General features: G+C 38.4%; 2 protein-coding genes across 5 annotated transcripts in view; both read left to right on the top strand.

Moving 5' to 3' along the window:
- erfl3 (Ets2 repressor factor like 3) overlaps window positions 1-17,144 on the top strand; it is a 58,775-nt gene extending 41,631 nt beyond the window's left edge. The window contains exons 3-5 of the mRNA XM_067403924.1: window positions 10,619-10,734; window positions 10,831-11,861; window positions 13,504-17,144. Coding sequence (XP_067260025.1) covers window positions 10,619-10,734; window positions 10,831-11,861; window positions 13,504-14,121 — 1,765 coding nt within the window. The 3' untranslated portion in view covers window positions 14,122-17,144. The remainder of the gene's footprint in view (window positions 1-10,618; window positions 10,735-10,830; window positions 11,862-13,503) is intronic.
- Window positions 17,145-18,942: 1,798 nt separating this feature from the next.
- Window positions 18,943-26,529, top strand: part of cicb (capicua transcriptional repressor b) — a 47,258-nt gene continuing 39,671 nt past the window's right edge. For 2 of the 4 annotated variants that reach the window (XM_067403902.1, XM_067403879.1), the window contains exon 1: window positions 19,022-19,796. The gene's annotated coding sequence lies outside the window, so the exon portion shown is untranslated. Of the gene's footprint in view, window positions 18,979-19,021; window positions 19,797-20,397; window positions 20,520-26,529 lie in introns of those variants that run through there. The other 2 variants (XM_067403886.1, XM_067403893.1) reach the window with 2 other exon arrangements.

Below are 26,529 nucleotides of genomic sequence, written 5' to 3'. Positions count from 1 at the left end.
CGGTTCTCTGAGCGTGAGATTGTTAATGATGCAGTAGACTACCATGACCTGGTGTACTTTACTGATTTATTGTTAATTGCCATATGCTACAATATTTTTTCAATGTGATGCATTTGTCAAGTGTTTATTAGTATCATTGAGTAGGCCTTCATGAGTATTACTAAACACAGAAGTAAAGCCAGACTATGCGGGAATAGTGTGTAATAGTATGGGATTGGATTTAAGGAATCCGATCAATTAATCCAGGGCAGTTTGGAGACAGTTGGATCTTTCGTTAGAAAACGAGATTTTGCATGATTGCAAACATTGACAAGATCCCATGTTAACAGTGTACTGAGGGATTAACGCTTGTGGGTGGGTGTGTATCTGTATGTGTTGCTGTGTTATTTTTCCATCAGTTAACCAGAAGACATAAACACTGTCTTAAAAGCTCTACCACTTATGTTGGATAATCCAAGTTATACTCTACTTCTCTATCTTCTCTATTTTTAGCCAGATTTTGAGCTTTAATGTATTCTTTTACAAAATAGAAAGTATGAGAGTGACGTGTAAACAGTTTACAGGCAGACAGCTGTGTGTGATGTCACCCTTCCTCTTCACTCTGTTATTACAAATGTGAATGTGTGCCCTGTTCGTACAAATGCGTATTTTGTGTTTGAAAGAAAGTATAACTATGAAGCCAAGCTACTTGCTGCTATAAGTTTAAGTGATTTCTCATACACGCACTCACACAGATGAGGGTGCCAGATTGTTGTGATTCCAAATTCTAATTTAAGCATAACTACAACTATTTACCTTCAGTTAGGAAGAGTTCGTTTTTTTGTTTTGTTGTAGAGTCGAAGCTCTCAAAAACAGAAGCTGATGCCCCTTCATTCTGTGCAAGACGCTCATCTAGAGAGGATCTGTAATCCCTAGGATTGGAATTTATTTTTTAGTAGTGTCACATAAAAATGCTTTTCATATAATCATTAAATATGGAGGAATGTGATCATAAGTGCTAAATCCTGGAAGCATCTTGGAAGCACTGGTTCCCAGCATTTCTGCAGGCCTCTTTCTAAAGCATGGCCTTCATTGTCAAGTATTAAATGGGCATCAGAAAAGTGACTCTATGTAAACTTCTCACAACTTGAGATCAGGGTTATTGTTCTTTTGTGGGTTTTCTTACATTTCTTCCCAATTCCTTCCACATTAGATTGCTTTAGTTTAACTTGTTTTATTGCCAGTACAAGTCACTTATTAAATTCTTGTTAAGCAAAGTCCCTTTCAAGGAAAGTCTGTTCACTCGGCGACCATATTTGCAATGCCTCTTAGCAGCTAGTTCGGGCATCCAAAATTAGCTGCCCGGAGGGCTAGGGTGGACCATCATTTGCTGTCAGATGGAGACCTTGTCCTTTGATTAGGGGTACATGTATTTGTCCCGAATGTCACGATATGGACAACATGGTTAGGTGCATACAGTCAGATGACGAATACAGTCGTTATCCAGTACCACACTCCAATCCAGAAGGGGGCGCGCGCAGTAATGCAATGCTGTTTGCTAACCTTTACAACAGGAAAAAGCACAGAAGAAGAACAGACTATCTATGCATAGATATGTTTGCGTGTGATCACTCAGCCCATTGTTTCAACTGTGAAAAGACATCAATGAAACAGCTTGAGAATAATATCTCACCTAGCATTACATTTACCTCAGGCAAGTCATTTAGTGTCCACACCATGTTAGCTCACTAGAGAAATTATCTCTAGAGGGGAGCATTTTAATAAATATATGCACTATATTAGCTTATGTATTCATTATATTTACTTTACCTGTTAATAATGTCTTAGTAAATATCTGTTTAAATAAATTTCTCATGAAAATAATTTATGACAGTTACTGTGTAAATGACCATTTGAAAAATGAATTGAAGTAGAAAAATAATTTTATAATTAGATTTAGAAGTTACTGAACCGTTATGTTTATGTACCGTTACACCCCTACCTTTGATCATTCTCAGCATGAGTTCCTCTCTGTGTTCTGGGCAGGAGATATTTGCATTGCCCTCGTCAGAAGGTCAAGTAGCCGCACAAAACTTCTCATTTGAGTCCTCTGTTCTCTCTCCTCTCTCTGTGGACCTTAGTCAGAGTAAACAGCACATTACTATGATACGCTTACAGTGGAAGTCTACAGGGCAAGGCATTAAAAGCAGAAATGTGTAGGCTGTATTTTTGTTAAAGTGCTCACATTAATTCTTTAGTACAAATGTGTTTTTTGAGCTATAAAGTTACCAAAATTTTCTCCCACTTATCATCAGAAAGTTACAGGGTTTACATAACTGAAGAAATATTGACTGTAACTTTGTACAGACAGTGTGATTTTTAAGTCTTGTGACTTGTCTTGTGAAACAGTGTGTATTGTATTGTTTATCCCAATGCAAGACTCAAGAGACTTCCATTGTAAGAGTATTATTGTAAACACATTTGTTTTTATAGTAATATTTTACAATTCATTAACAGTATAGTTAAAGTCACAAAATATCTTTTCTTCTGTATTGTGATGTAGAACGAGGACAAGGTTATATCCATTGGTTGTTGATTGGATTTTGAAATGTGGGCATTGCACTGAAAAATAAAAGCGAGTTTGCAGTTTATTGCGGAGGACGGGGTTTAAGTGGACTAAATGATTGGAGAAGTCCAGCATGCATCATCAAAGAGAAGTCTGGCATTTCACCGGAAGATTAAGTTATGACATTTTAATTACGCATTACCAGATCAAGAAAAATGTTTAAAAATGCAACACATACATGGATGAATCTTTCACAATAAGATCTTACATGCCTTTACAAGGGTAAATTTTCATTTCATGCCAACTTTAATGCATTAGGTAATGTCATTAACTACCAATAACAAATGCTGTAAAAATATTGTTCAATGTTAATGTTAATTTCTATATATGCTAATACATTTTTAACATTTCAAGCTGTATAAATTAGCAGCTAATGCATTAACTGATATTAACAAATTTAACCTTAATGTGTTTCTGTTTTTTTAACCTGTGAAGTTAAACAAGTCATAATTATTTACTGTTAATACATCTTCAACTACTTTAAACATTCCTGTAAGACAGTATAGTCTTGTTCCTCTCTTCTTTTTCCCTCTGTCTTATTTCCTCTCCTCCATTCTTTTTTTCTCTTACGATGTCAATGACTCACTGCCATTCCTCCACATCCACACCGCCTCCCTACCCCACAATCCCACACTCTACTCCTCCATCTGATTCATACCTTCAATTTGACACTTTTCAACTCACAACAGGGCTTTCACATTCAACTCTGCACATTTGTGATGTCCCTTTATTCCAGAACAAATGATCCTTTTCAGACATTTCTTGGCCACTCTATGGCATGTATAAAAGTCTGGGCTAATGCTCTAATCCTGACTGGAATTTGACTTGATGTTGAGGGAGTTAGGGGTGTTGTTTTAATTATGTTCTCCTGCAGACAGCCCGCTGGGACTCGACTCATCACCTTCCTGCCACACGCGTGTGGAAATTCTGCAAAACTGGAATTCTATTGTCCCACTGTTGATGTTCCACTAAACGTCAGGACATTTCCTTTCTGGCTCTGGGCACAATGGACGCCCAACTACTCATTCCCTTAGATTTTATCCCAGTTTTGTCAAAATTGTCCCAACTACAGAACTCACCAGAGCCTTTTTATTTAAAGTCCCCCTGTGGTGAAAATCAAGTTTTTAATGTTGTTTATATGTCTATGTGGTGTTTTTAATATGCTTAAAGACAAACCATGTGCAAATTCATAAGTCAATGCCATCGATGAGTATTTTCTCTTTAAAACTGCAGTAAACCAAAGACAGTCTCAAACCCATGGTTTGAAATTGCTGGCGTTTCTGATGTCACAAGCTACCTTGTAACCAATCACGCCAATGTGCCGGCGGGCTTTAGCATATTATTAACTGACCACGCAAGGGAGTCTGAAAAGGTTATCCTGGTATATTTTTCTGTTGATATGAAAAATCGGGTAGATTTAGCAATATGGCCGGTGTATGATGAACTATATGCCTTTCTCCACTGACGTTAAAGTGTTCAAAACATTTCTAAGCATACTGATTGTTAGAAGGCAGCTGTCTTGACTTGTTAATGTGAACATGGTTTGTGCTACTTTAGCAACACATTATTAGCTGTTTGATAATGTAGTCAAGCAAAACTATCATATTAATTACTGTTATGTGTCCGACGTTGTAAAAAGCGATACCATTGTGCAGCGTTTACCTCAGTAAGTCGACCTAGTGGATCTTGTCTGAGCTCGGTCGAGTGAGTGGAGGCGGGGCTAATTATCATATTCATAGATCCGTATTAAATGAGGCAAGGGTGTAGAGTTACATTCAAGCTATTTTAAGGCATTAAGATTTTTTTTTCACAGGAAAAAAACTTTTAAATATGTAATTTTGAGTTGAGTTTTAAGTGATAAAATTATTGACTACAGGAGGACTTTAAACTCAGTGGCTCCATGCTGAGAATTTTTACTTTACAAAGCCAACTGAGTGCAATTTTAGTCATGTGATCCATTTTAATGCAGTCTGCCATCATTACCTACCTTCATTTCATTCATTCCAAAACTCTCTTTTTTTTTTCTTGAGAGCTCAAAAGAAGTTATTTTAAAGAAAGTTTTAACTGTTTTTAGCATATAATGAAAGTCAGTGGGGTCCAAAAGAATATTAATTCCCCTTTTTTTTTCTTCCCTCAAACTTTTCTAAACCTTTTTCCTTTCATTGCTAACAGGAAGTCAGAGTGATTTGACAAAGTCTGGGTGTCTCTGTCATATTAAACACGTCTGTGATGTTATTTTGATGTCGGACGCTCTCAATGCAGTCATCAGCATTAGAACCGATGTGATGTTGATTGAAGTGGCCGGCCATGATTTCTTCTTCACTCTTTGGAGATTTGATTAAGATTGACTGTGTGTGTAAGTGTGTGTGTACTTGTGGAAAGAGTGGGTCAGAGGCCTTGTCCTACAACAGCTCTCTTTGTTTGGAGGAGGATGACGACATGCGCGTGTGTGTGTGCGTGTGTATTTGAGGGCAGTTTTGGGTCTTATTGTCAGAGACAGAATGAGCTCTTTATTAGCTCAGTGGGTGGAGATACACACATACACACGCTAGTGTAACAGTGACACGCGCTAACACACGCAGCATACAAAACATGATGTTTATCTCTGGCTTCTCAATAGAGCTTATGGATGGAGTGGATCTCACTGTCCGTTTACCATCCGCCCTAGAGCCACACAGGCCCGTTCGTACCCCACCCCACCCCGTCTCTTCACTTTTTTTTCCCCCACTGTCTTCTCTTGCCTCACACACACATTTACTATCCAAATGAGGACTTCTATTCTTTATATAAAGCTCATTTTAAGAACCGTAAACTAGCTCAAACCCTACTTTTAATAGGAAACTCTAACTCTAGAGTTTAAATTGACTATTTCTTTTATGAATTGTTTTCCAAATGTGGATGTACCCAACAGTGTTGGGGGTAATGCATTACGAGTAACGTGAGTTATGTAATCAGATTACTTTTTTCAAGTAATTAGTAAAGGAAGGCATTACTTTTAGATTTACAACCAAATATCTGACTTACTTTTTCACAAAAGTAACACAAGTTACTTTGTTTTCCCATTCAGAGACAACTCTCCTGTCCCCATGTTGAGAGAAATGGGGGTTAAGGTTACACCTCCTTAAGCCTTAGGCTTATTCATTTCACTTTTGGTGTGAACAGGTCTTTACATTTGCCAAAAATATAACTTTTATTTATTTGTTTGTTTGTTTTGTTAAAAAATCAAACAAGCAAGCCCAGCCCAGGTGAGAAAAATGAAGGCAAAAGTAATGCAATGCATTACTTTGCATAAAAAGTAACTAAGTAAAGCAATTAGTTACTTTTTCAGGGAGTAACGTAATATTGCACTTTTAAAAACAACTTTCCCCAATAACTGGTGCCCAAATGTCCCAATAGTGAGGTTTTGTCATATTTACTACTTTCTGGTGACAAATTTGCCCCCAAAGTATAGCTAATACATAAACCTGTATATGTGTGAGGGCCTCCCATTGACTTTTGTGATTATGTTTTCAGGATATTTTTCTAGGGCTATTTTCAGATTTTTGAGGATTTTTTATTTTTTTTTTTAATTTGTGAAGATGACAACTTATATATCAACTATATATGTGTTTGTAAGGTTGTTTTCAGACATTTGTGTCAGTATATTTTTAGAAGGTTGTGAAAATGTTTAAGACATTTTTGTAGATATTTTTTAACATTTATGAGGTTGTTTTCAGACATTTTTGAGTATATATTTTTAAAATTTGTAAGGATACTTTCAGAAATATGCAAGGAAAGTTTGAAGATTTTCCCCCTACATTTGGTCCTCACAAATATAGCGCAACAAGTACGCACACGACAGGAAAAACAGCACAATGTACTTCATCAGCATCTGACTGATAATCCTCTTCCCCCCTCTCTCTTTTCTTCTTTTCGTCTCTGTTATAAATCAGGTTGTTCAGGCCCTGATTTGCGAATTCCAGGAATCAGTGTAGTGTTTGTTCAGCTCCTGTATTCCCGTCAGTCACAGAATATTGACTCTGAGAGCTTTTAATAATCTGCGGTTTAATCCAAGTCCTAACCCAGTAAAATCTGATTGTTTCCCAGAAATCTGCTCGACTGTACCACCTAAAGTCATTTACTCACCGGAATATATGTATCTGCCAGCATCTATTAAAATTTGGTCATTTTATGTCCTATCCTTTGAAAATCGGTCAGCTCTCACTGTTTCTGTTAGACCAGCCACCAGCATGTGGGTTCACAGGTGTGTAAGTGTGTGACAGAAGGAGGGTCGTTGCCACTAGTTGCAGATGCTCAAAGAATCCTTTCTTCTGCTTTTGAAGTCAGTTCAAATGCTCTTTAAAGTGTGTTTGAGAGAGTGGGTACACATATAGTCATGCGTAGGGTGGGTGGCACGTCTTTCACACATACTATAAATTTGTAAATTGTTGAAATATGTTCACGAGAAAACAATATTTTAGTTGTTATAATATAATTTTTTACATTTAATTCAATGTTACTTGCCACTTCTTTGTAATTGTTTCTGACATTTACTAGCAATTTCAGTGCATTGTTCTGTCATAGAGTATGACTTAAAGGTGTCATCGAATGGAAAATTGAATTTATCTTGGCATAATTGAATAACAAGAGTTCAGTACATGGGAATGACATACAGTGAGTCTCAAACATCATTGTTTCCTCCTTCTTATGTAAATCTCATTTGTTTAAAAGACCTCCGAAGAACAGGCAAATCTCAACATAACACCGACTGTTATGTAACAGTCGGGATCATTAATATGTTCGCCCCCAGTATTTGCATATGCCAGCCCATGTTCAAGGCATTAGACAAGGCAGCCAGTATTAACATCTGGATCTCTGCACAGCTGAATCATCAGACTAGGTAAGCAAGGACAATAGCGAAAAATGGCAGATGGAGCGATAATAACTGCTCGAGATTTAAAGGGGCCGCTCTCTTAATCGGTGCATATTTAATGATGCTTCAAAATAGCCAGTTAAAAAATTAATTAAAAAAAAATCTATGGGGTATTTTAAGCTGAAACTTCACAGACACATTCAGGGGACACCTTAGACTTATATTACATCTTAAAAACTGGTTCTAGGGCACCTTTAAGATATACATATATTCTTTTGTAAAGAAGTCACATTATGCAGTTTTGCTTATCTTGTTTTACTTGAAAACAAGACCAATATTTAAGAAACCTTTTGGGAATTTTTTTTTTTTTTACTCACAGGACAATATATAAATATATATATATATATATATATATATATATATATATATATATATATATATATATATATATATATATATATATATATATATATATATATATATAATATATATAATATAAATATAATATATATAATATAAATATAATATATATAATATAAATATAATATATATAATATAAATATAATATATATATATAATATATAATATATATATATAATATACTTTTTTTTTTTTTTTTTTAATTATAAAGTTTTAAACATACCAAACATGTGGTGTAAACATCAAGTAAAAAGTAATAACATAATTTACACTTTGAATAAAGATCTGTGTACACATCAAAATCATTTTTTTTTAAGTTTAATTTTGTTTTCACAAACAAAATTATTTTTTTATTATTATTCATAAATATTATTTTACATTTGACATTTGACATATTTGACATTTTACAACCTAATCTAACCTTTCCTTGTCAGAGTCAGAGACTTACTGACTTATTGACCCTGGATGGTAGTTTAGTGGACAAAACTTTTCAAATATTAATATTTTAACAGCATCAGTGGTTATTTTTTTCTAATAGGAATAAATGATTATTCCAAGCTAAATAAGTTCACTATCACTGGTCTGCAGCCAAAATGCTTCTGAAATAAATGTAGTCTAACTTTACTAATTCTGGCTTACTGATAACAAAAAGGATGCTTAACATGGTTGATTGGCTCTAGTTTTCAAGATATGCTATTGGGTCAGTACAACTTGACTTGGGATGGGTGTAAGATAAGTGTGTAATAAAGGGAAGGGATCTCAATTTAAAACAGAAATAACTACAATACATCTTTGACTGGATCTATGAATAAATCTATGACTGGTTTTGGGCAGTTCTTGCTTTTTAGGCAAAACAATGAGTGATGCAATCAGGCATAATGAAACGTACATCACTCTGCTGAACAAATTGCCCTATATCAGCTCTAGAAATCATAATGCAGGGGTGCAAAACTCAATTCCTGGAGGGCCACAGCCCTGCAGAGTTCAGTTCAAACCATGCTCTACACATACCTGTAGTTTTTAAATAAGCTTGAAAGACTTGATGAGCTGGATGAAGTGTGTTTAATGAGGCCTTTTTTCTTCATTATGATTTTCAATTGCATTCTAATGCATTTTTGAAAAAAAAAAAAAAAAAATCTGGGGAATAACCTAATGTCATGTCTTCATGATCACATCGAGGAAAGTGAAAACTATGACAATTCAAGAAAAACCCCAGCTGTCACATACTACACTGACTGGTTTTCACCACAGAAAGCACAATGCACTGCAGTTTAACCTGTGCATAGGAAACCAGTCCCACACTATATAGAAAGCACATCCAATGATGACATTATGGGACTGTGTGACTTTTTCTAAGAACCATTCATCTCTGACGGCCACAGAAATAAGAGGTACTTTGCCTGGCCTGTTGATTGGAACGTCACAGTTCAGGATGTCATCATTAGAGCATTGCTTCATCTCACCTCTGCGTTTTCATCTGTCACCCATCATATAAGCTCAGGTTACCACCTCCAGCCAAACAGTGCAGAAGTAAGTGGATTGTGTGAGCTGGATGTCTATCCATGCAAACACTGCTGCTGCTGGTGTATTTGGTAGACATTCTAATCCACAGCTGTCTCAAATATATTTATATCTCACTGTGTGGCTCAGAGTGTTACAGTGGGTCACATGATCGCTGATCACCTGCTTGCATCTCTGTCTTTGTTAATAGTTATATTTAAGGTGCGATCAGCATATGCTGCGGTGCCCGTTGTCACACGCTTTTCATGTCTGGTGGTTGACGGCACATACTTAGTAAAAAAGAATTCTGCTTGTCTGAACGTGAGGGGGGGGAAAGAATTCATATAATTTTGACCACAAATTACACACGCTAACATCTTCATCTGACCACAAGACTGTATCTGTCTGTCTCAGTTTAATCTCTACAGACAAGACTGTCTGAATTCACACACACACACACACGCACACTCAGGGTGAGTAAATATATCCTCTATGCATTTAAAAAGCTCAGTGTCAGCATCTTCCCTGAAACATGTCATTCACAGAGAATTGTGGCTCGAAGGTTATTAAGTGCAAGATGAATCGTTGTCACAGGGATTTACACACACAACAGACACACACACACTTGTACAGGTCTGTAAGAAAAATGCAGTGTTATTGGAGTTACATAAATAGATGGAGGGTTGTGAGGAATAGAGAGATGTTATGTAAAGAGCTGGGGAAGGACAAAGGTTAATATATAGATAGGAAGGGAGAGAGAATGGGATTATATAAGGGGATTAAGAAAGGAGAATTTATCAGTGGGTTATAGTATTATATAAACTGCCACTAGTGACCAGAGACGTCCTGGCAATACCTCCCATCACACAAATGTACATAAAAAATACACAAACAATATATACAAACACATATTTAAATTTTTTCTCCCTTTCTGCCTCTTTCTCATATATCGGCATTGAACTGATTAATTAGAAACAAACTGTACTGGTGAAAATGCTGTATGTATAATATGTATGTATATATATATATATATGTGTGTGTGTATATAGTTCACATGATCAGTTTCACACATTTACTTGATTAGTGAACAACGAATAGATCAGAATCTGGAATATTTTTATTGATTTTTACATCACAATGTTTCTTTGTTTTAAAATGTAGAATAATCTAATGCTTTGTTTATTTCCAGGCTTAAATTTGATTTCTGTGTGGGCTGATGTGGATTGCTTGTCTTTGTGCAGGTATTATTACAACAAGAGAATTCTACATAAAACTAAAGGAAAACGCTTCACCTACAAGTTTAATTTCAACAAGCTGGTCCTGGTCAACTACCCTTTCATTGACATGGGGTCTGGAGGTACAAAACGATCACATACACATTACATATATTTATTTACACAATTAAATACAAAACACAGCTAAGACCTCCTTCCTGTTGTTTGTCTCTCCATAGGAGCGGCTGTTCCTCAGAGTGCTCCACCAGTTCCTACAGGTCCCCATTTCCGTTTCCCTCCATCCACTCCGTCAGACATGCAGGTGTCCGAGGTGCTGCGTTCCCCCAGCAGCGAGGAGCTGCGCAGTCCTGGGATGTTCAGCGGCCGCCGCATCGCCCGTGGGTCTGTCTCCGACTGCAGCGATGGAACTTCCGTCAACTCTGAGATTGAAGATGGGAACGGAGGTACGTCAGAAGAGAGAGTGACGGAAAGAGTGGGCGAGAGAGGAGGAGGAGGCGGTGGTTTTCGAGGTGCCGTTCACCCTCGTCTCTCTCACGAAGCTATGTTCAGGATGTACAGTGGACCAGGCGGTCACAGAGGTCATCGAGTGTCAGAGGTCGGACACAGGGTTCATCCTGAGCCTCTCTCACCATTCACCGTTTCGCCTCTGCCTGGTCCAGGAGGGCCAGGCCTGTTGGCGCCACCTCTCTCACCAGCGCTCTCCATGACCCCAGGCTCTCACCTGGCCTACACTCCCTCCCCTACCCTGTCGCCCATGCCTGGCTCCATCTTCAACTTTAACCCAGAGGACATGCAGCGATACCTGCAGGCTCACACCCAGAGCGTCTACAATTACCACCTGAGCCCTCGTGCCTTCTTTCATTACCCAAACATAATCGTTCCTCAGCCTCAGCGCCCTGAGAAAGGAATGCCCGGACCCCAGGCCTGTGACCGCGGACCTGCCGAGAGGCCTTCGGTGCTCAACAGCCATCACTCCAGCCTCCCTCCGCCTCACGCCCACCCTATTCACCACCATCTGGGGGAGGAGCAGCACCATTCTCCCTTCAAGTTCAAGCTCCAGCCTCCCCCACTGGGCCGAAAACAGCGCGACAGTCAGGGTCGACAGGGCTCGCTTTCCTCCACATCTACATCCGGTCTGGGCTCCTCATTGTCGTTTGGCAGTGACCTCAGTTCAGCCAGTGGATCAGGGCTGGTGTCCAACTCCTCCTCAACTGGCTCGCTAAACAGCGCTGGCTTGCCCAAGATTAAGGTAATCAAGAATTATGTTCTGTACGATTACATGCGCAGTTGTAATTGAGCTGCTACTAGTTTTTTGGTGGAAAAAAAGTTGCCATTCCTTGTTTTTTGTTAGTCAAACTTTGCAAAAATCGGACTGGCATGATTTTACTCAGACTCAACCATTTATATTATGTTTTAAAAAGACAAATTAAGGCCTGTTCAGACCAAGGATGATAACTTCAACTATATATTTTTAATAATCATTCTAATTCTATGAGAATAGCGGTCTCTATAGAGGTTTTCTAGCCACTAGGATAGTTCCCAGAGAACTAATTTATCCCCGGGTCATGTTACTGGTTGCATTCGCACCAGGAATAGGAACTCTGAAGCGGCATCTTTAAGCGCGGCATTTACAAACGCTAAAAAACGTTGGATGGAGGATGCTGTGATCTGAGCCGTGTTTGTTGTGTGTCGTGGGTTTCGTGATAATAACGGTGGAATGTAAACGCTTAATTTACGTGACTGAAAGAGCAAAAAATGGGGCTAAGAGATTAAATCTCCTATGACAACTTTCAGTATTACATATCGAGGCGGAGAAAAGAACACAAACCTGCAGACAACGGGTAAATGCCGTTATTTTTGTTTTCTGTGTTCGTGAAGTAAATAAGTTTATACGGCTTTTTAAAAATGCCGGGTGCCGGTGTTTGACATGCGTTTGACCAATCAACGTACACTTACGTCACTGATAGTTCCTATAGTGCTGGTTTAGACCCTAATCTGAAGTAGGAGCCAATTTAGTTCCCCCAATAATTCCTAGTTCCTGCAGGTGCGAACACGGCAAAATCCGGGTACTTCAGCCAATAGTTCTAGAAACTATGAAAAGGTTCCTTCGGTGCAAAAGCCCCTTATACCACAGCTGTCATGATAACGACAACGGAGGAACAATATCGTTAAAATCACTTTCCAAACACGTTTTTTCCAGCTGTTAAATGATGAAAATTTACTAAACAGATTATAATAAACAAAACTTTATTGTCCTTTGGTGTGAACGCTAATATAGTTTTTGTTATAGCTAAATTTCTCTTTCTTGGTGAGAATGGCCTTGACTGTTTTAGTCCAACTGAAATGTAACTTTTAAATTACATGTAAACGTACTGATGGTTGTCCACACTGTGTAATAAGTTCTAATAATGAATAAATGCATCTCTAATAAATCCTTGACAAGTCTATATATATTGAACAAATTGAATATTTCGAGTGTTAGGTTTAACAAGGCCAAACAATCCATTTAGCTACTCAAACTTTTTAAGGAATAAAAAAAAAATCAGCATCACACTAAAACTGTGGCTACAAATACTGTGAATATTTAACTTTTTTGTTTCATAGTCATATCAGTTCCCACAGTTCTAGAAAACCTGAAAATATCAGGTAATTTCAAAAGTTTCATTTGCAAGCCTGGACAACTATAGAAATTAATAATGTAAGGTGTAGTTATTCTCTGTTATATGAGTATTTCTTCTCCTGGAAATTACACTAGTGCGAAAACATTATTTTTTAAATCCTTATCCAGTCATCACAAATGTCTGGGAAAGTCATGGAACGTCATGGAAACTCATCTTTCAGTAACACCCAACTCTGTTTTAACACTAAATCCACTCTGTCTCTCTCTACAGGTTGAGCCCATATCTGACATTGAATCAGAAGAGGAAGTGGAAGTGACTGACATCAGCGATGAAGAAGCTGATGAAAGAGACGAAGAGTTTGGCGTTTTCCCTTCTCACTACCATAAACATCATCATCACCATCACCATCAGCATTATCCTCACAGCCAAAAGCACCAACAGCCCAATGGTACCAATGCCGGTCTCCACCCAGATGAGGACTTGGAGGAAGAGGTATTCAAAGCTCCCGCCCCTCCACCCTTCTTCGTCCCTCCCACCTCCTCCTCAGGTGATGTTCGCCGCGGTATCCCCGTTGTGAAGAGCGAACCCGTTGAGCCTGCAGACATGCAGCTGGCATCCGGCGGACTGCCACAAATGCACTCCCAGTGTATCCCACTGAAGCTCCGGTTCAAACGGCGCTGGGACCAGGACCAGCACATGGAAGAGGCGGAAGACAAGAAAGTGAGAGGAGAAGAGAGGGGGAGAGAGAGGAACGGGACTGTGGAGGAGAGTGGGAGTGGAAGTGGGAGCGGAGAAGGAGAAAGCCCACCTCCTCTCGCTCATCACAGAGTTAGCGCCGAGCTCCACCGAGCCACGGCACAGCTGTCACTGGAGAACAAGGACTGCTGATACGCATCGACACACGTAGACGACTGCTGATACACAACTCTACAACTGCTGATGGACCCACACTCAAAACGTGACTCTTTTTAGATCAATGACTGCTGATACTGACAACAGTAATACTGACACATACACTGCACACTTAGACTAACTGACCCTTGCTTAATCGAATCCCGCTCCCCGGGCTACCCTCGTTCCCCCGCCGCCCTCAACTTCAGCCGAGGGGCTCGCGTTCCAGTACATCTCAGTGTGACCGTGATGATGAATGAGTTCACCCACGTGCCCCAGCGACCCTCAGGAGTGATGAACTTTGACCTTTGGCACTAGAGAATATTTTATATTTTTAGAAGAGAATTTTATTTTGCAAAGTGCCTGTGAGCTATCCCTCAAAACCCCACAAAGAGATGGGCATCAGAAGGACTGGACTGGTTTGAGGGACTTGATCTTCATCTCCAGCAGCCCAGCATTATTTTCCTCAGTGACGGACTGTGATCAGTCTCAATGTGATGTGTGGTGGGATACAAATGCACAGAAAGTCACAAATAGACACTGTTCAAAAACCAGCCTGGTCAGAAGTCCGAACCCTCAGGGACAAAACCCCTCAACACGCACACATACACTCAGACATGATCCCTTTCTCGTTCCCTGTATGAAGCGTGTGTCCGATTCGAGTGCGAATGTGTGTGTGTTTTTGAAATCTAGCTGTGTGTAAGTTCTCAGGATATCTCCCTCCTGTCCTTTTCTATCTAAACCAGCTCACCTTAAAACTTTTGCGCTCTCTTCCATTCTTTTTTTTTTCCCCCTCTGGGACCATACCTGAATCACTTTCATTCCACTGGGACGAAATGACTCGGGCGTAACATGCGGTTCAGAGACCATACTCTTAAATCTCTTAAATGGCTACTTTCTTAGTGTTTGAAATGACAGTCTGGAGGAGATACACATTTAGAGAGTTTATAACAAGCTTCCCTTGTATAGTCAGTCCTTTAGTGTGAATTAAACCAGCATATCACACACACACACACACACACACACACACACACACACACAAGCTTGTACAGTGATTCACTAGAACTCAACTATTTTGGCACTTGATGTACCCATTAAAACCAAGTGCCAATTCTGTCCTGATTTACTGTCCACAGTCCTTTAGCCACATTACAACAGCCACAAACCCTTATGAGATCTTTCTGTGGACTGGGGGAGGTGAAAAAGCAGTTTCAATCTATAATCCCAAACATTTAAATACTAACATAAGTATAGAAAATAAGTAGAAGGCATATGGCCAGCACACACACACACACACACAAACACTGCCTCTTATGCCTTGTTTTAATAGCATGTCTGAAAAGGAAAAACAAAAATCTTAAAAAAGAACATATACACTCAATATACCTTAATATATTATGTGTTAAACATACTATAAACAGAAAGCATAGCATTAACTGATGTATCAATTTCAGGGGGTTTTGTAACAGATTTCGTTTCGAGGGGAAAGTTGACTCTTCTCCTCAGGGATAATGTTGCCGTTCGGGTAAGGGAGGAAAATGTTGCTTTTCTTATCACATTAATAAAAGGTAGGGTAGAGGGAGCGGAAGACTAAATTGTACACAAGACTCTAACAAAGCACGAGAGCTTTGCACCACAGATGATGTGGCACATTCGGTTCTTTAACCAGCATGCACCTCCTCGACATCCTGTTCTTACTGCCACAACTGATGTGTGTGTGTGTGTGTGTGTGTGCGTGTTTGACAGAGGCTGTAGGTCTCTGTGCATGTATGTTGAACCACACCCAAGGCTGAAATTGTTTTGAAATCTTGCATCATGAACCTCATAAACCTGTGTGCACTAAAGCCATGTGGAAGTTGAGCACATGACGTGAGACGTTAACGGGGTGGCCAGTCGGACACTAGCCATGATATAATGGTTTTCCAGTGACACGGAAGTATTTGTATCATGTGTGAAGTGTCTCTGATACCTAAAATGATACGTTAGACAAATGGGACTGGCAAAGGTGTCACCTCCTCAAAGTTTTGAACTCTTTCTAGCTGCCTTACTCCCCCTTCAGCCAGTTTTGATTATGTTTAAGATCTCCTCCTGCTTTCTTATTCGATGAGTCAAGTCTTTAAGTAGGGTGCACTTATTTTTACGCCCGGCATACCTCATAATGTGAGAGGTGGAGCTCATTTGAGATGGGGTGAGCAGTATTGACCAGTGCAGTCTGTAAACTTTTTTGTTTGGGCACAAAGTGAGTGCATTGTTTTTTGTTTTTTTTTTAGGAGGGAAGATATTTGTTTTCTCTTAGGCTGCTGTCATTGGTTATCCCAAGATGTCACTTTCTTTTTCTTTTTTTTTTTTTTTTTGTAAGTCAAATGATTTGTTTTTCACCCAAACAGCTCCTGTTCATTTGCTCTCTGACGTCAATGTTGCTGTTTATCCTAATTATTATTATTATTATTATTATTAGTTATTATTTTGTTGACATTTTTTCCTCATGTTTTAGTCATGATAACATTGTATACAATACTGTAAGAGATCCTTTTAAGAATGTTTCCCAACCCCTGCCTTCCCACGAGCAACCCAACAGTGTGTTTAGTGTAACTTTTAAAATTTTGTAAATTAACGTAAAACTGTAACTTTAATATGGGTGGTTATTGTGGAGAGAAATAGGATGGAGGAAGGGCATTCGGGAGGATCGGGCTTATGAATTGTACTCAAGTCATGTCATGTAATTGTTATTTTGTAGTGTTACTGATTTCTTGCTCTTGTAAATTTTTTTCATCGGGGGATTGTATGATTTTAAAAGATATATTGTGTATTGTTTTATTGTGTAAAAGTCTCTATCTCTCTCACTTTCTTTCTCGAAATTAATTTCTGTGGTTCCATAATTCATAATAACAGGTTTTAATGCCATAATGTAACATTTTAATTCCTCCTTTATTCATTTTTGTGTTCTTTTTTCAGAATTGTAATTAAAATGTAATCAGGGTCAATTAAACTGGTTAAAAGCCATCTGGTTTCTGCAACTTTTATTTTACAACACAGATTAATCCATTTTAGTCGTACAAGTAAAATTTCCATTCCAGAGTTTTGTAGAGTGTCTTTCTTGTCTTTAGTGTGTGTTTCTGTACCTTCACACATCTGTGAAGATAGGCTACATAAACTTAGATGCTTGCAATACTAATAATTTCAAATAAATTGATAATTTTTAAATTTTAAATAATTCCATTTAAAGCAATATGCTTTAGTTTACACTCATAAGCATTTGAGCGCTCTTTAAAATCATGTTGTGTATTCAGCCTGTTGAAATGATAGATAACATAGACTCTTTAAGACTGACCTCTGCTGTCTGAAGAGCAGAAGTACAAGCCTTATCCACCATGTAAAATCATCACCATTGATTTTTGGAGACATCCCTCAATTCATTTTGCTCACATTAATTATATCTAAACATTAAAGTCCATGTAAACAATACTGCTAATTGAAACTATTATTATTATTAATTCTAGGGGTATAAGAAGATGATCATACATGATACTTTGTAGTCCATCTGTTGACAAATGCAAGAGAAACATTTTGTCCTATTGTGAATGCATTACAAAGGGCCGCTGCACATATGTGTCGCTTCTTATCTACTAAATAGCTCTCAGTTCTCTTGTTATTCTTTTTTATTATTGTAAGTGTCTGTGAAACGGCTTCAAATTTACCATTTTAAGTGAATTTTTAACTTCATAAACTATTAGTAACTTTTTGTATCCACTACTGGTTTAACATGCAGTCTATCAGTCATATCAATAGACCCATTGTGCGATTCAAATGAAAGTGTAATCATTTCTGCCTCTGGTTCATCTCATCATCCCTGTCATGTTTTGTTTTGTCACATTCTCTGTCTGTCTTCTCCCTCTTACTTCTTTTATCACCTCCGTTTCGGGAGCTAAAAAAGGGAATGCGGTTCCCCGTGGCACAGTGGGAGTGTGGGGAAGAGGGATAGATGTATGACAGCTGATTGACAGCATTGCAGAGCGAAAATAAAGGGGTCATCATCATGGTGGGGATCAGGTCAAAGGGCAGTGCTCTGGGGAGAAGAAGTGCTAATAAGGGTGTATGGCACTTTAAGAAATTTGAGTAAACAAAAAGTGCTTTTATTTTGAATTATCTATTTTCTTTTTTATTTATCAGTGAAAATGTGTCGTAAACAACTTTACCTTAGTTATTTCAATCCCTCTACCACACCGTGGCGCGTGCACGTACGTTGATAGTTTTATGCATTTCAACATAAAACCGACAGAGGTCGCTGTACATTGCTTTAACATTTAAGGATGGCGCTTGAGAGTACTTGATTCTGTCTACAACAGAGATTATGTAACGACTTCTTTGCTTCTCGAAGGAGAATCACAACGAACATTCATTCTGTGAATGTAGATGTAGATGTTTGTCAATATGACGCTCTATGCTAACGTTCTTTAACTAAACCGAACCAACGTATGGAAAAAAAGATTAAAAACTGTACTTGTATTTCAACGAAATTAATAATAAAAGACGGTACTAATTTTCCTACGTGTTTTAAAACACTCAAGTCACTTTCATCAGTCACTAGTATGTTGTCCTACTACGCATCAAGCGTGGGGTTAGGTGAGTACGTCAGGCCACGCCCCTACCGTCCAGCTGGTGGCAACATGCTTGATGACTTCATCGCTGAGTTTGTTCATTGGCTCGTCGACGCGGCCCTTCCGGCCAATCGCACAGCAGCACGATGACGTCACCCCCAGAATCCTGCAAGGGTTGTATGGACGGGGCGGGGCTCCGCGGCACATACGTTAGAGACAGCGGAATACGGCGCGAGGATTGGCTCTCGCGCACGAGGTGAGGGGCTGTTGCTGAGAGAAAAGAGAGGCAGAGTAGAAAAAAAAGCGTCAACAGTGTCCATCACAATCATAGTAGTGTGAAAGTGAAACGGCTAGTCAGAGACCCGCGCAAGCGGAACGTTATTGTGATTAACCGAATCAGTTTAGTGGTTTTCCCTTTCTGTGTCATCCTCAGAACTTGGTAGACGACTCGATGTGTTTAGTTTAGCTTTTAAACAGTATTAAAATACGAGTTTAATAACTCTTAGTGATTTTAGGGTGATGTGTTGCGCTGTCGTTTGTGGTAAACACGGACCTTTATTTTAGGGAGCGAAGACTCGTATCGCGTTATTGGCCAGCGCTTCTCGAGCACCTCCCTTGTGCCCGCCCACACCCTGTTCCTATGGTTCCCAGCGCTCTCATTGGATACTGTAACTTTTGGAGCGAGCGCCGGCTCGCTATCTAGCCTCATTTCGATTGGCTCACAGCTCCTGTCAATCAAACGGAACAAGCCAGCGAGAAACGCCTCAGAGTTTGTGCTGTCACATCCATAGGTTACTGTATCTGTCAGTGCGCTCTGATTGGCCAGGCGGGCCAGCTGTTAGTGGTTCATTCACCATTTTGTGACTGTAGTGGAAAAGGGATTCATATAGTTTTTAATCCCTGTCTGAGTTGCTGTTGGGAGGGGGGCAAAGATGTTTTACGGAGGACCGATATAAAGTAAAATTCCCGACAGACACAAGACATGGATGGACGTTGCACGCCACTTCAGACGAAAGGACAGAGCCAATCTGCTGTAAATTCATCGGTTACCTCTTAAGTATTTCTGCAGTTTTGGTAAGTAGTTATTACTCAAAGCAACCTACCGCTAAAATTAGTGGCAACCCCTATTTTACGCATGACTGCTGTGTGCAAAAGACAAATGGAGAACAAACCAGCTCACTAAAATATAAAGGAAGGACTAGAGCAAGAAGACGGGAGGGGGTGGGGATGCAGAGTTAAACTTCGTCAAATGTTTTAAAGACAGCGTTCAAACCAAGCTTTTGACTGATTTACTGAGTTATTCCTATCCGAATTGTTTTGACTAAATGACATATGAGTTTGAGCAACTTGCCCAGAGCTCTCGTGCACTGCGTTACGCACTGGCAGGATTACGCTCGAGGAAGGACTGCACTACCTACAGTACTAGCGAGTAATAACGTCACGGCGCCGATGTAAAAACAAACAAATTAACAGTTCACTCCGTCACCGACACTGTTACTCGGACTTACTACGCGCTGTCATCGCCTCACTACCAGGACTGCTCGTAAAGGTGGATAATTTGCAACTTTTGCTGCATGTACGTCCTTATATTGACATGAACAACCTTTGCGTGGTGTGAATGTAAGTACGAGTGTGTTTGGAGACATTTTAAATCTTTCTTTTACTCTCTTACAAGGCCCTGTTTGTCTAATTTAGCTGTTGCGGAGTCCTTGGCATAGTACTACTCCCGTGCCGTGACATTGCGAAGCGCTGCGAGTACTAGTACTACCACCGGCGGCTTTCGTGCGCACTCTGACGGTACGCTTTTTTTTATTGTTGTGCAATATTTCAGAGGCTTGCCTCACAGTCTGTACATTTCGGAATACATCCTTTGAGAATTATAAAACAGCCTTTAATCCGAACAACAGTTTTTTAATCAATTAGTATTGTATTAAATATTTTAAAAGTGCCATTCAGCCCTCACGGGCCTCCTTGAATAGAGTCGTGTTGACTCAGTGGGTTCATGTTACACTGCTACTCTGAGATTTTGTCATCTTAAGGGATGCACGCAAATATAATGCACTCTGCTGTTAAAGAGTGTGTCCATAATGATGGCTGCATTAACACCATCCGTCAATTCATTTTTCATCAGGTCATGTGTGCCACTTTGTACGCTTCTAGTAATAGTAGGTGTGTGCCACTGAGACATTCCCCACTTTGGGTCATGGTGGATAAATGAGTGATATGCCTCCATGTCTGACTGATGGTGGTGGAGTGTTTATGGGATGTTGTTTTGGGCAGCCTTGCTTCTACGTCACTCACTACATGTACTGCTTCAGCATCCACACAGTACGCACTTGGTACATGTTTAATGGCAGTGTTGAGCTACTGATTTGAAAGTGTTTGAACTCTTTTGCAGGGTATTTTTTGTAATGCTCGACTGCTGATTTTTTAAAAAGAGCGTGGCGTGTGTCCCTGAAGCCCCCGTGTGTGTCGTCTCTTGAGTTTCTCCATGTTTTTACTGTTTCATGTGTGTGACTGTAACACCCCCTTGGTGACCCACTTTAAAGTCCAAATAAAGCAGGTAATACAGTTGCAAATGGTCATGTTTTTTGGGAGGAAGGAAGTCATAGCACCCATGCATGCCCCTGAGCTGCACGGCACTGCACTGCTGCAGCCCTGCATCCTCCTGAATGCCCCAGAATGCACATTTGCAGAACAATCTGTGAATGAGCACAAAATGAGTGTTGATACGCAATGTGTTTTGTGGAGTGGGCAGATCGTCGACTTGAAAATTGCACATGTTGTGGTGTATGGCACTGTCGTGGGTGGTTTTAGTTGTTTTTATTTGCTAATCCGCATTTTTTATGTTTATTTTGCTTCGTAACACTGCGGTGGAGCGATGCACTGTAAGACTTATTCTTCAATTAAATCCGAGTAGTGTGACAGGCTGGCATACGGGCATCACCACTGCGTGCGAGTCTGTGTCCCCCTTTTCTGTTTCCCTGTCGCACATCAGTTCGAATATATAGATAGGTGCTTTATTGACCCCTGAGGGCAAACGGTGTATAGATGATGCACGGTTGTATTTGAAGTCTTTTTGACACAAACAGTTGCTCTATTGACGACTGGTGCACCGTGAGGAGTGTGTATGTGTTATCTTGCGTGTTTGTGCTTGGCATTAGTGTGTGACGCACAGTATATTTAAGCTTAGATTTAAAAAAAATAGAATAATTGTGCAAAATCGTTATTAATCATGGCGTCTTAGAGCTCAATGTTACATTTTTAATATCATGTTTTTATCTGGGTGGACTTAAATATGTTCTGGCTCTTTTGATTCACCTTAATAAATGTATGGCCTCTGTGAATAATGACTATAATTGAGAAGAAAAAACAAATGGCTTCGTAGAGCCTTATAAAGGAGAAATATACATTGTTAATTCTGAAATAAATCATTTGACCTTTTAGGATCAAGGTAGTAGTTCTGTCTCAGCTGAAAGTATCTTGTCCATTTATCAATTTAAGTCAAGTGTGTATGCGTTTCTGTTGTTTTGAAGTGGATTATGATGGTAACGATAAATACATTTGTTGTTGGCGTGAGGATGAAGATGCCAGGTTTTACAACAATGTTCACATAGACCCGTATAACTCAGCAACGTTTCAGCTGAAAACACTCCGCTCAAAGCGTGTGCTTGGATTGGACTTTTGTCATATGGCTGACGTCAGAATTTTTCTTGCTTTAGTTAGACCTTTAATGCAGGTATCATGCTAATATTCAAAATGCTGAGACTTCGTTTGACCAGCTGTACTAGTCACATACATAAGAGTCAGAGCTGTCAGTCACAGGAAGTGGACCTAGGATTAGCCTCGTGTGCGTGCGTGTCGTTTTGCATGACTATTGTTGCACATATTAAATATCTGAATATTTTTATCTATATATCTCATTTGTAATATAGCCTAATTCTTTTCAAAATATATGTTAACCTGTCTACTTGTAATTAAACATACAGATGGATATCACAGATTGCAGTGGTCTCATGTTAGAGTTTTTTTGTTTATGACTCCTGTATTATTTAGAGTAGGTCCTATATATAATTTAAATCCTTTTTGGATACTTAATAATTACTACTTCATAAGTCTGTATTTCTCCCCATTTACCTAGAAATGAGTAGATCTGAATATAATAATTTTTTATCTATAAGTTTTGGCATGTCTATATTTTTTGAAAGGAACTTTTATTATTGCTCCAGTTTTTTGACAGTTGAATGATTTTAAAGCAATTAATACACAACTACATTTCACTATTGGAGAAGTGCTGCAGCCGTGGTACTGTAGTTCTAGTTTCACTCTCAACTTGGCAAGTTGTCCAGCATGTACATTTTATCTAGTTAATACATATTTGAAAAGCAGCAGATTTTAAAAAGCAGATTTCTTCTATGTGAAATGCCAACAAAGGAAAATATTGGCCTGAGATGACAGTGATTAAATTATCAAAAGTAATTTCCTGCTAATTATCAGTGGTTCAAATTCAAAAGATGTAAATCTTTGGCTAAATAGTGATTTTGTGGATTGCTCAAGGCTGCATGTTTCCAAGATTGTGGGTTGTGCAGTTTGACATCATCCATGGGGTTTTCAGTTTCCTGAGCAGGAATTTCTAGAAGCTGCAGGGATCTCTGAATTTATGCAATCATAGCAACGCTCTTTAACAACACGCTTAAGCTTCACGGCTGAGAAGAATATATATGATCATGATATATTTCAGTTTGCTGTGATAAATTTCTGATCATGTGCTTGGTGTAATTTGCAGAATTCTGTCAGCCATAAACAAGTTGAAAAATTGTTTGCAATACTAAATTATATGTAAAACCTAAGGGGTCACGTTGGCTCTACATCAGTTGGACAACAACTTCTCTTATATATTAATAGACCAAGGTCAAGTGAGACACAGCATGTTCAGAGTTTATTGTGTTAAAGATTATCATATACTTACACTATTCAATAGCTTTATTGCTTAGGATATTCCAGTTATGCTTTCACTTTTTCACTCAACAATATTAACATGAATGTTGTGCATCTACTCAGTTGTTTCAATGTTTGTTTTAATATATCTTTTAATTAAAATGATATGCATAGTTGGGAGATGTAATTTTGTGGTACACAAGGAACTGTTTCACAGATTTACACCATGACTTTGATATTATATCATTTTTTTTTAAATGTGTAATAAAGCAGTCTTCTTAGGTAAAATTGGGATGTTGCCAGTAAGTACAGCAAACATTTGTGGTAACTTCCTTTTTGAAGATTGATCATGTAGTATACGAGTTATTACCACATAAGCTTAATTACTTTATTTTAAATTGACCGTTTCTTACAGTGTTTCATTTGAGCTGTCTTAGTTTGTGGATCAGGTCCAGCTCCTAGGTATTTTTGCCATTATTTGCTTACCATTATTTCTTTTTGACTTCCCTGTCAAAAAATATACTGATTACTCATGGACACTCACACATTTCTTATTGTTTTAACATTGCCAAGACTTTCTGACTCCTCATCAGTGGGAATACAAGGGGAAACCATGATATAAAATTACACTGCGGAGAGGGAAAAAAGCTGATAATAGTGGAATTTACTCTGAATTTTGGCTTAATTGTTTGACAGTTGATACCATGCTGACTCATACATTGTGTTCTGATATGTGCATTCAAGTAATTAAAAAATATTAAAGATTTTTTTTATAAAAAAAATGAAAAAACATTATCCCAAAATAATATGCTGTCTGAACTATAACCATTTCAACTTTCTCACAATTTCACCATCTGAATTTTCAAAGATATGTTGCTTATAATCAGTGTGAGCCTGAATTTTGAGTTTAGCCTAATAACATTGTTTTCTGTATAATATTACATGTAGTGATGAGGAAGGAAATCTCTCTCCATTGCAAATAAACAGTTTAAGGTCACTAGGAACAGTGGGTGGGGTGTCTCTTGGAATGACTCAAAGAATTCCCCAATTTTCCTTTTAAAGCCATCTCTCACAGGAAAATCCTGTGTGTGTTTTGTTTGTGTGGGAGTGCCTCTTTGCACATTTTTTGTGAGTGGGTGGGAGTGTGGAATAGTAGAGAGAGTGAGAAACTGAGTGGAGTGTGATTTCACACACGTGTTTGTGTGTACGAATGCATAAGGACAGGTTGGTAAAGGAAGACCATAAAATGCATTTTATGTGTAGAGGAGCGAAGGCTTGTGTTTTTTTCTTGCTAAATTCTGAGCCTGATTTTCCCCAGGTTTGTGTATTGCAGCGTGACAGCAGATGCTAAATATGTCTGTTTTGTGTGTGTAGTATGTCATGTGGGTATGGGAGAAGAGGCACACGCACACACACTGGGACGCCCACAGTCTGTAGTTTGCAGAAGGGTGCTATGGGTCCCCCTCACAGCATGTGCACATTGATTGTTGATTTTGGCATATCTTCACATTATTGGACAAACTACAATATTCACATCCCATATGAAACACTCTTGACAAATTATTTATAATTATCATTGTTTAGACTGTGAAAGCATACAGGTCTGCTGATACTGTCATATTGATCATTTTTTAATTTGAAGACACTCAAAATCAGACATTTATGCGGAATTTGTTTTTGCCAGCCAACATGAATAAGAGTAACCTCTGTCCCAATGCAGCAAAATCCAGGGCTTAAACTGCCATCATATGCCATCAAATCTGGTTATCTTGATTTTGGAAGTTGGGATAATATTCAGATATTTTAATGGTGGATTTATTTTCAAGTTTTTTGAGAGGGTCACATGTTATTTTAAATGTTTTTAATGCTACTATATTTAATAAATGGGCGTGACAAATATGGACACATAATTTAATTATTTTTTCATATTCTGTAGAATGTTTTGTATGAAACTTTTATTTTCAAATGAAATTTTTTTTACTTTATTTATTGACTGTTTATTTAAAAAGTCACTCAGAAAATCCACAGTGTACCAAAATTAAAAACAGATATTTGTCCCTGACAGTGGCGGCAGTGGATGAATATTCTTTAAATGTCCAAATTATACATTTGTTATTATGTAATATGCATTTGATAAAATTCTTTATATAAAAAACTGAAACATATTTTGTCTTCAATGGAAAGCTTTAACCTTGAATTTAAAAAAAAAAGAAAAGCTATAACACTGACCATCATCTAAAAATTTAGCATAAAATAAAACAACATTATAAATACTTTTTAAGTATGACATGGAAATTTACAGCACTGTTTCAGAATAGAAAAGTAAAATAAGCAAGATATCTAGAAAGACTTAATATCTTTTTTGCACACTATAGATGTCACGTGTCTATCACAATGCATACACAAGTCTAAAATTGCCATAAAATGTTTGTTATTCACAGTGGCACTAATTGAAATGTGACTTTCACCCAGTGTGACTTTCTGTGTGTCCTTCAATCATTATGTTTAAATTGATTAAAAAAAATCAAAATCAAAGTACATGAATACACTTTGATCATCCAGCCTCATTTTTTAGAAAAGTTCTTAGTGTACTGGAGAGAGTGCATTGTGCATATTCTTTTTAAAATTCCTTGTTGCATGTGAAGCTTGCTTGTGTTATTATTTAGCACACCCACAATCTGCTGTTTTGCTGCAGCTTTGTATGCTGTATTCTATTTAAATAATTCTAATCTTATCTAAAAAATCTGCCTAAATGTAGACATTAGATGACTTGATGTCTTTTACCTTTTTGTGTAAATAGCACTACTTTTACTTATTTGGTCACATTTATACACTTGAAGCAGTGTCTTCCCAATCACTCTGAACTGAC

Source organism: Chanodichthys erythropterus, chromosome 2 (assembly GCF_024489055.1).
Source record: "Chanodichthys erythropterus isolate Z2021 chromosome 2, ASM2448905v1, whole genome shotgun sequence".
In the NCBI taxonomy this organism is placed as follows: domain Eukaryota; kingdom Metazoa; phylum Chordata; class Actinopteri; order Cypriniformes; family Xenocyprididae; genus Chanodichthys; species Chanodichthys erythropterus.
The sequence above is the reverse complement of the archived record's forward strand: the minus strand, read 5'-3'. Positions and strand labels throughout refer to the sequence as shown.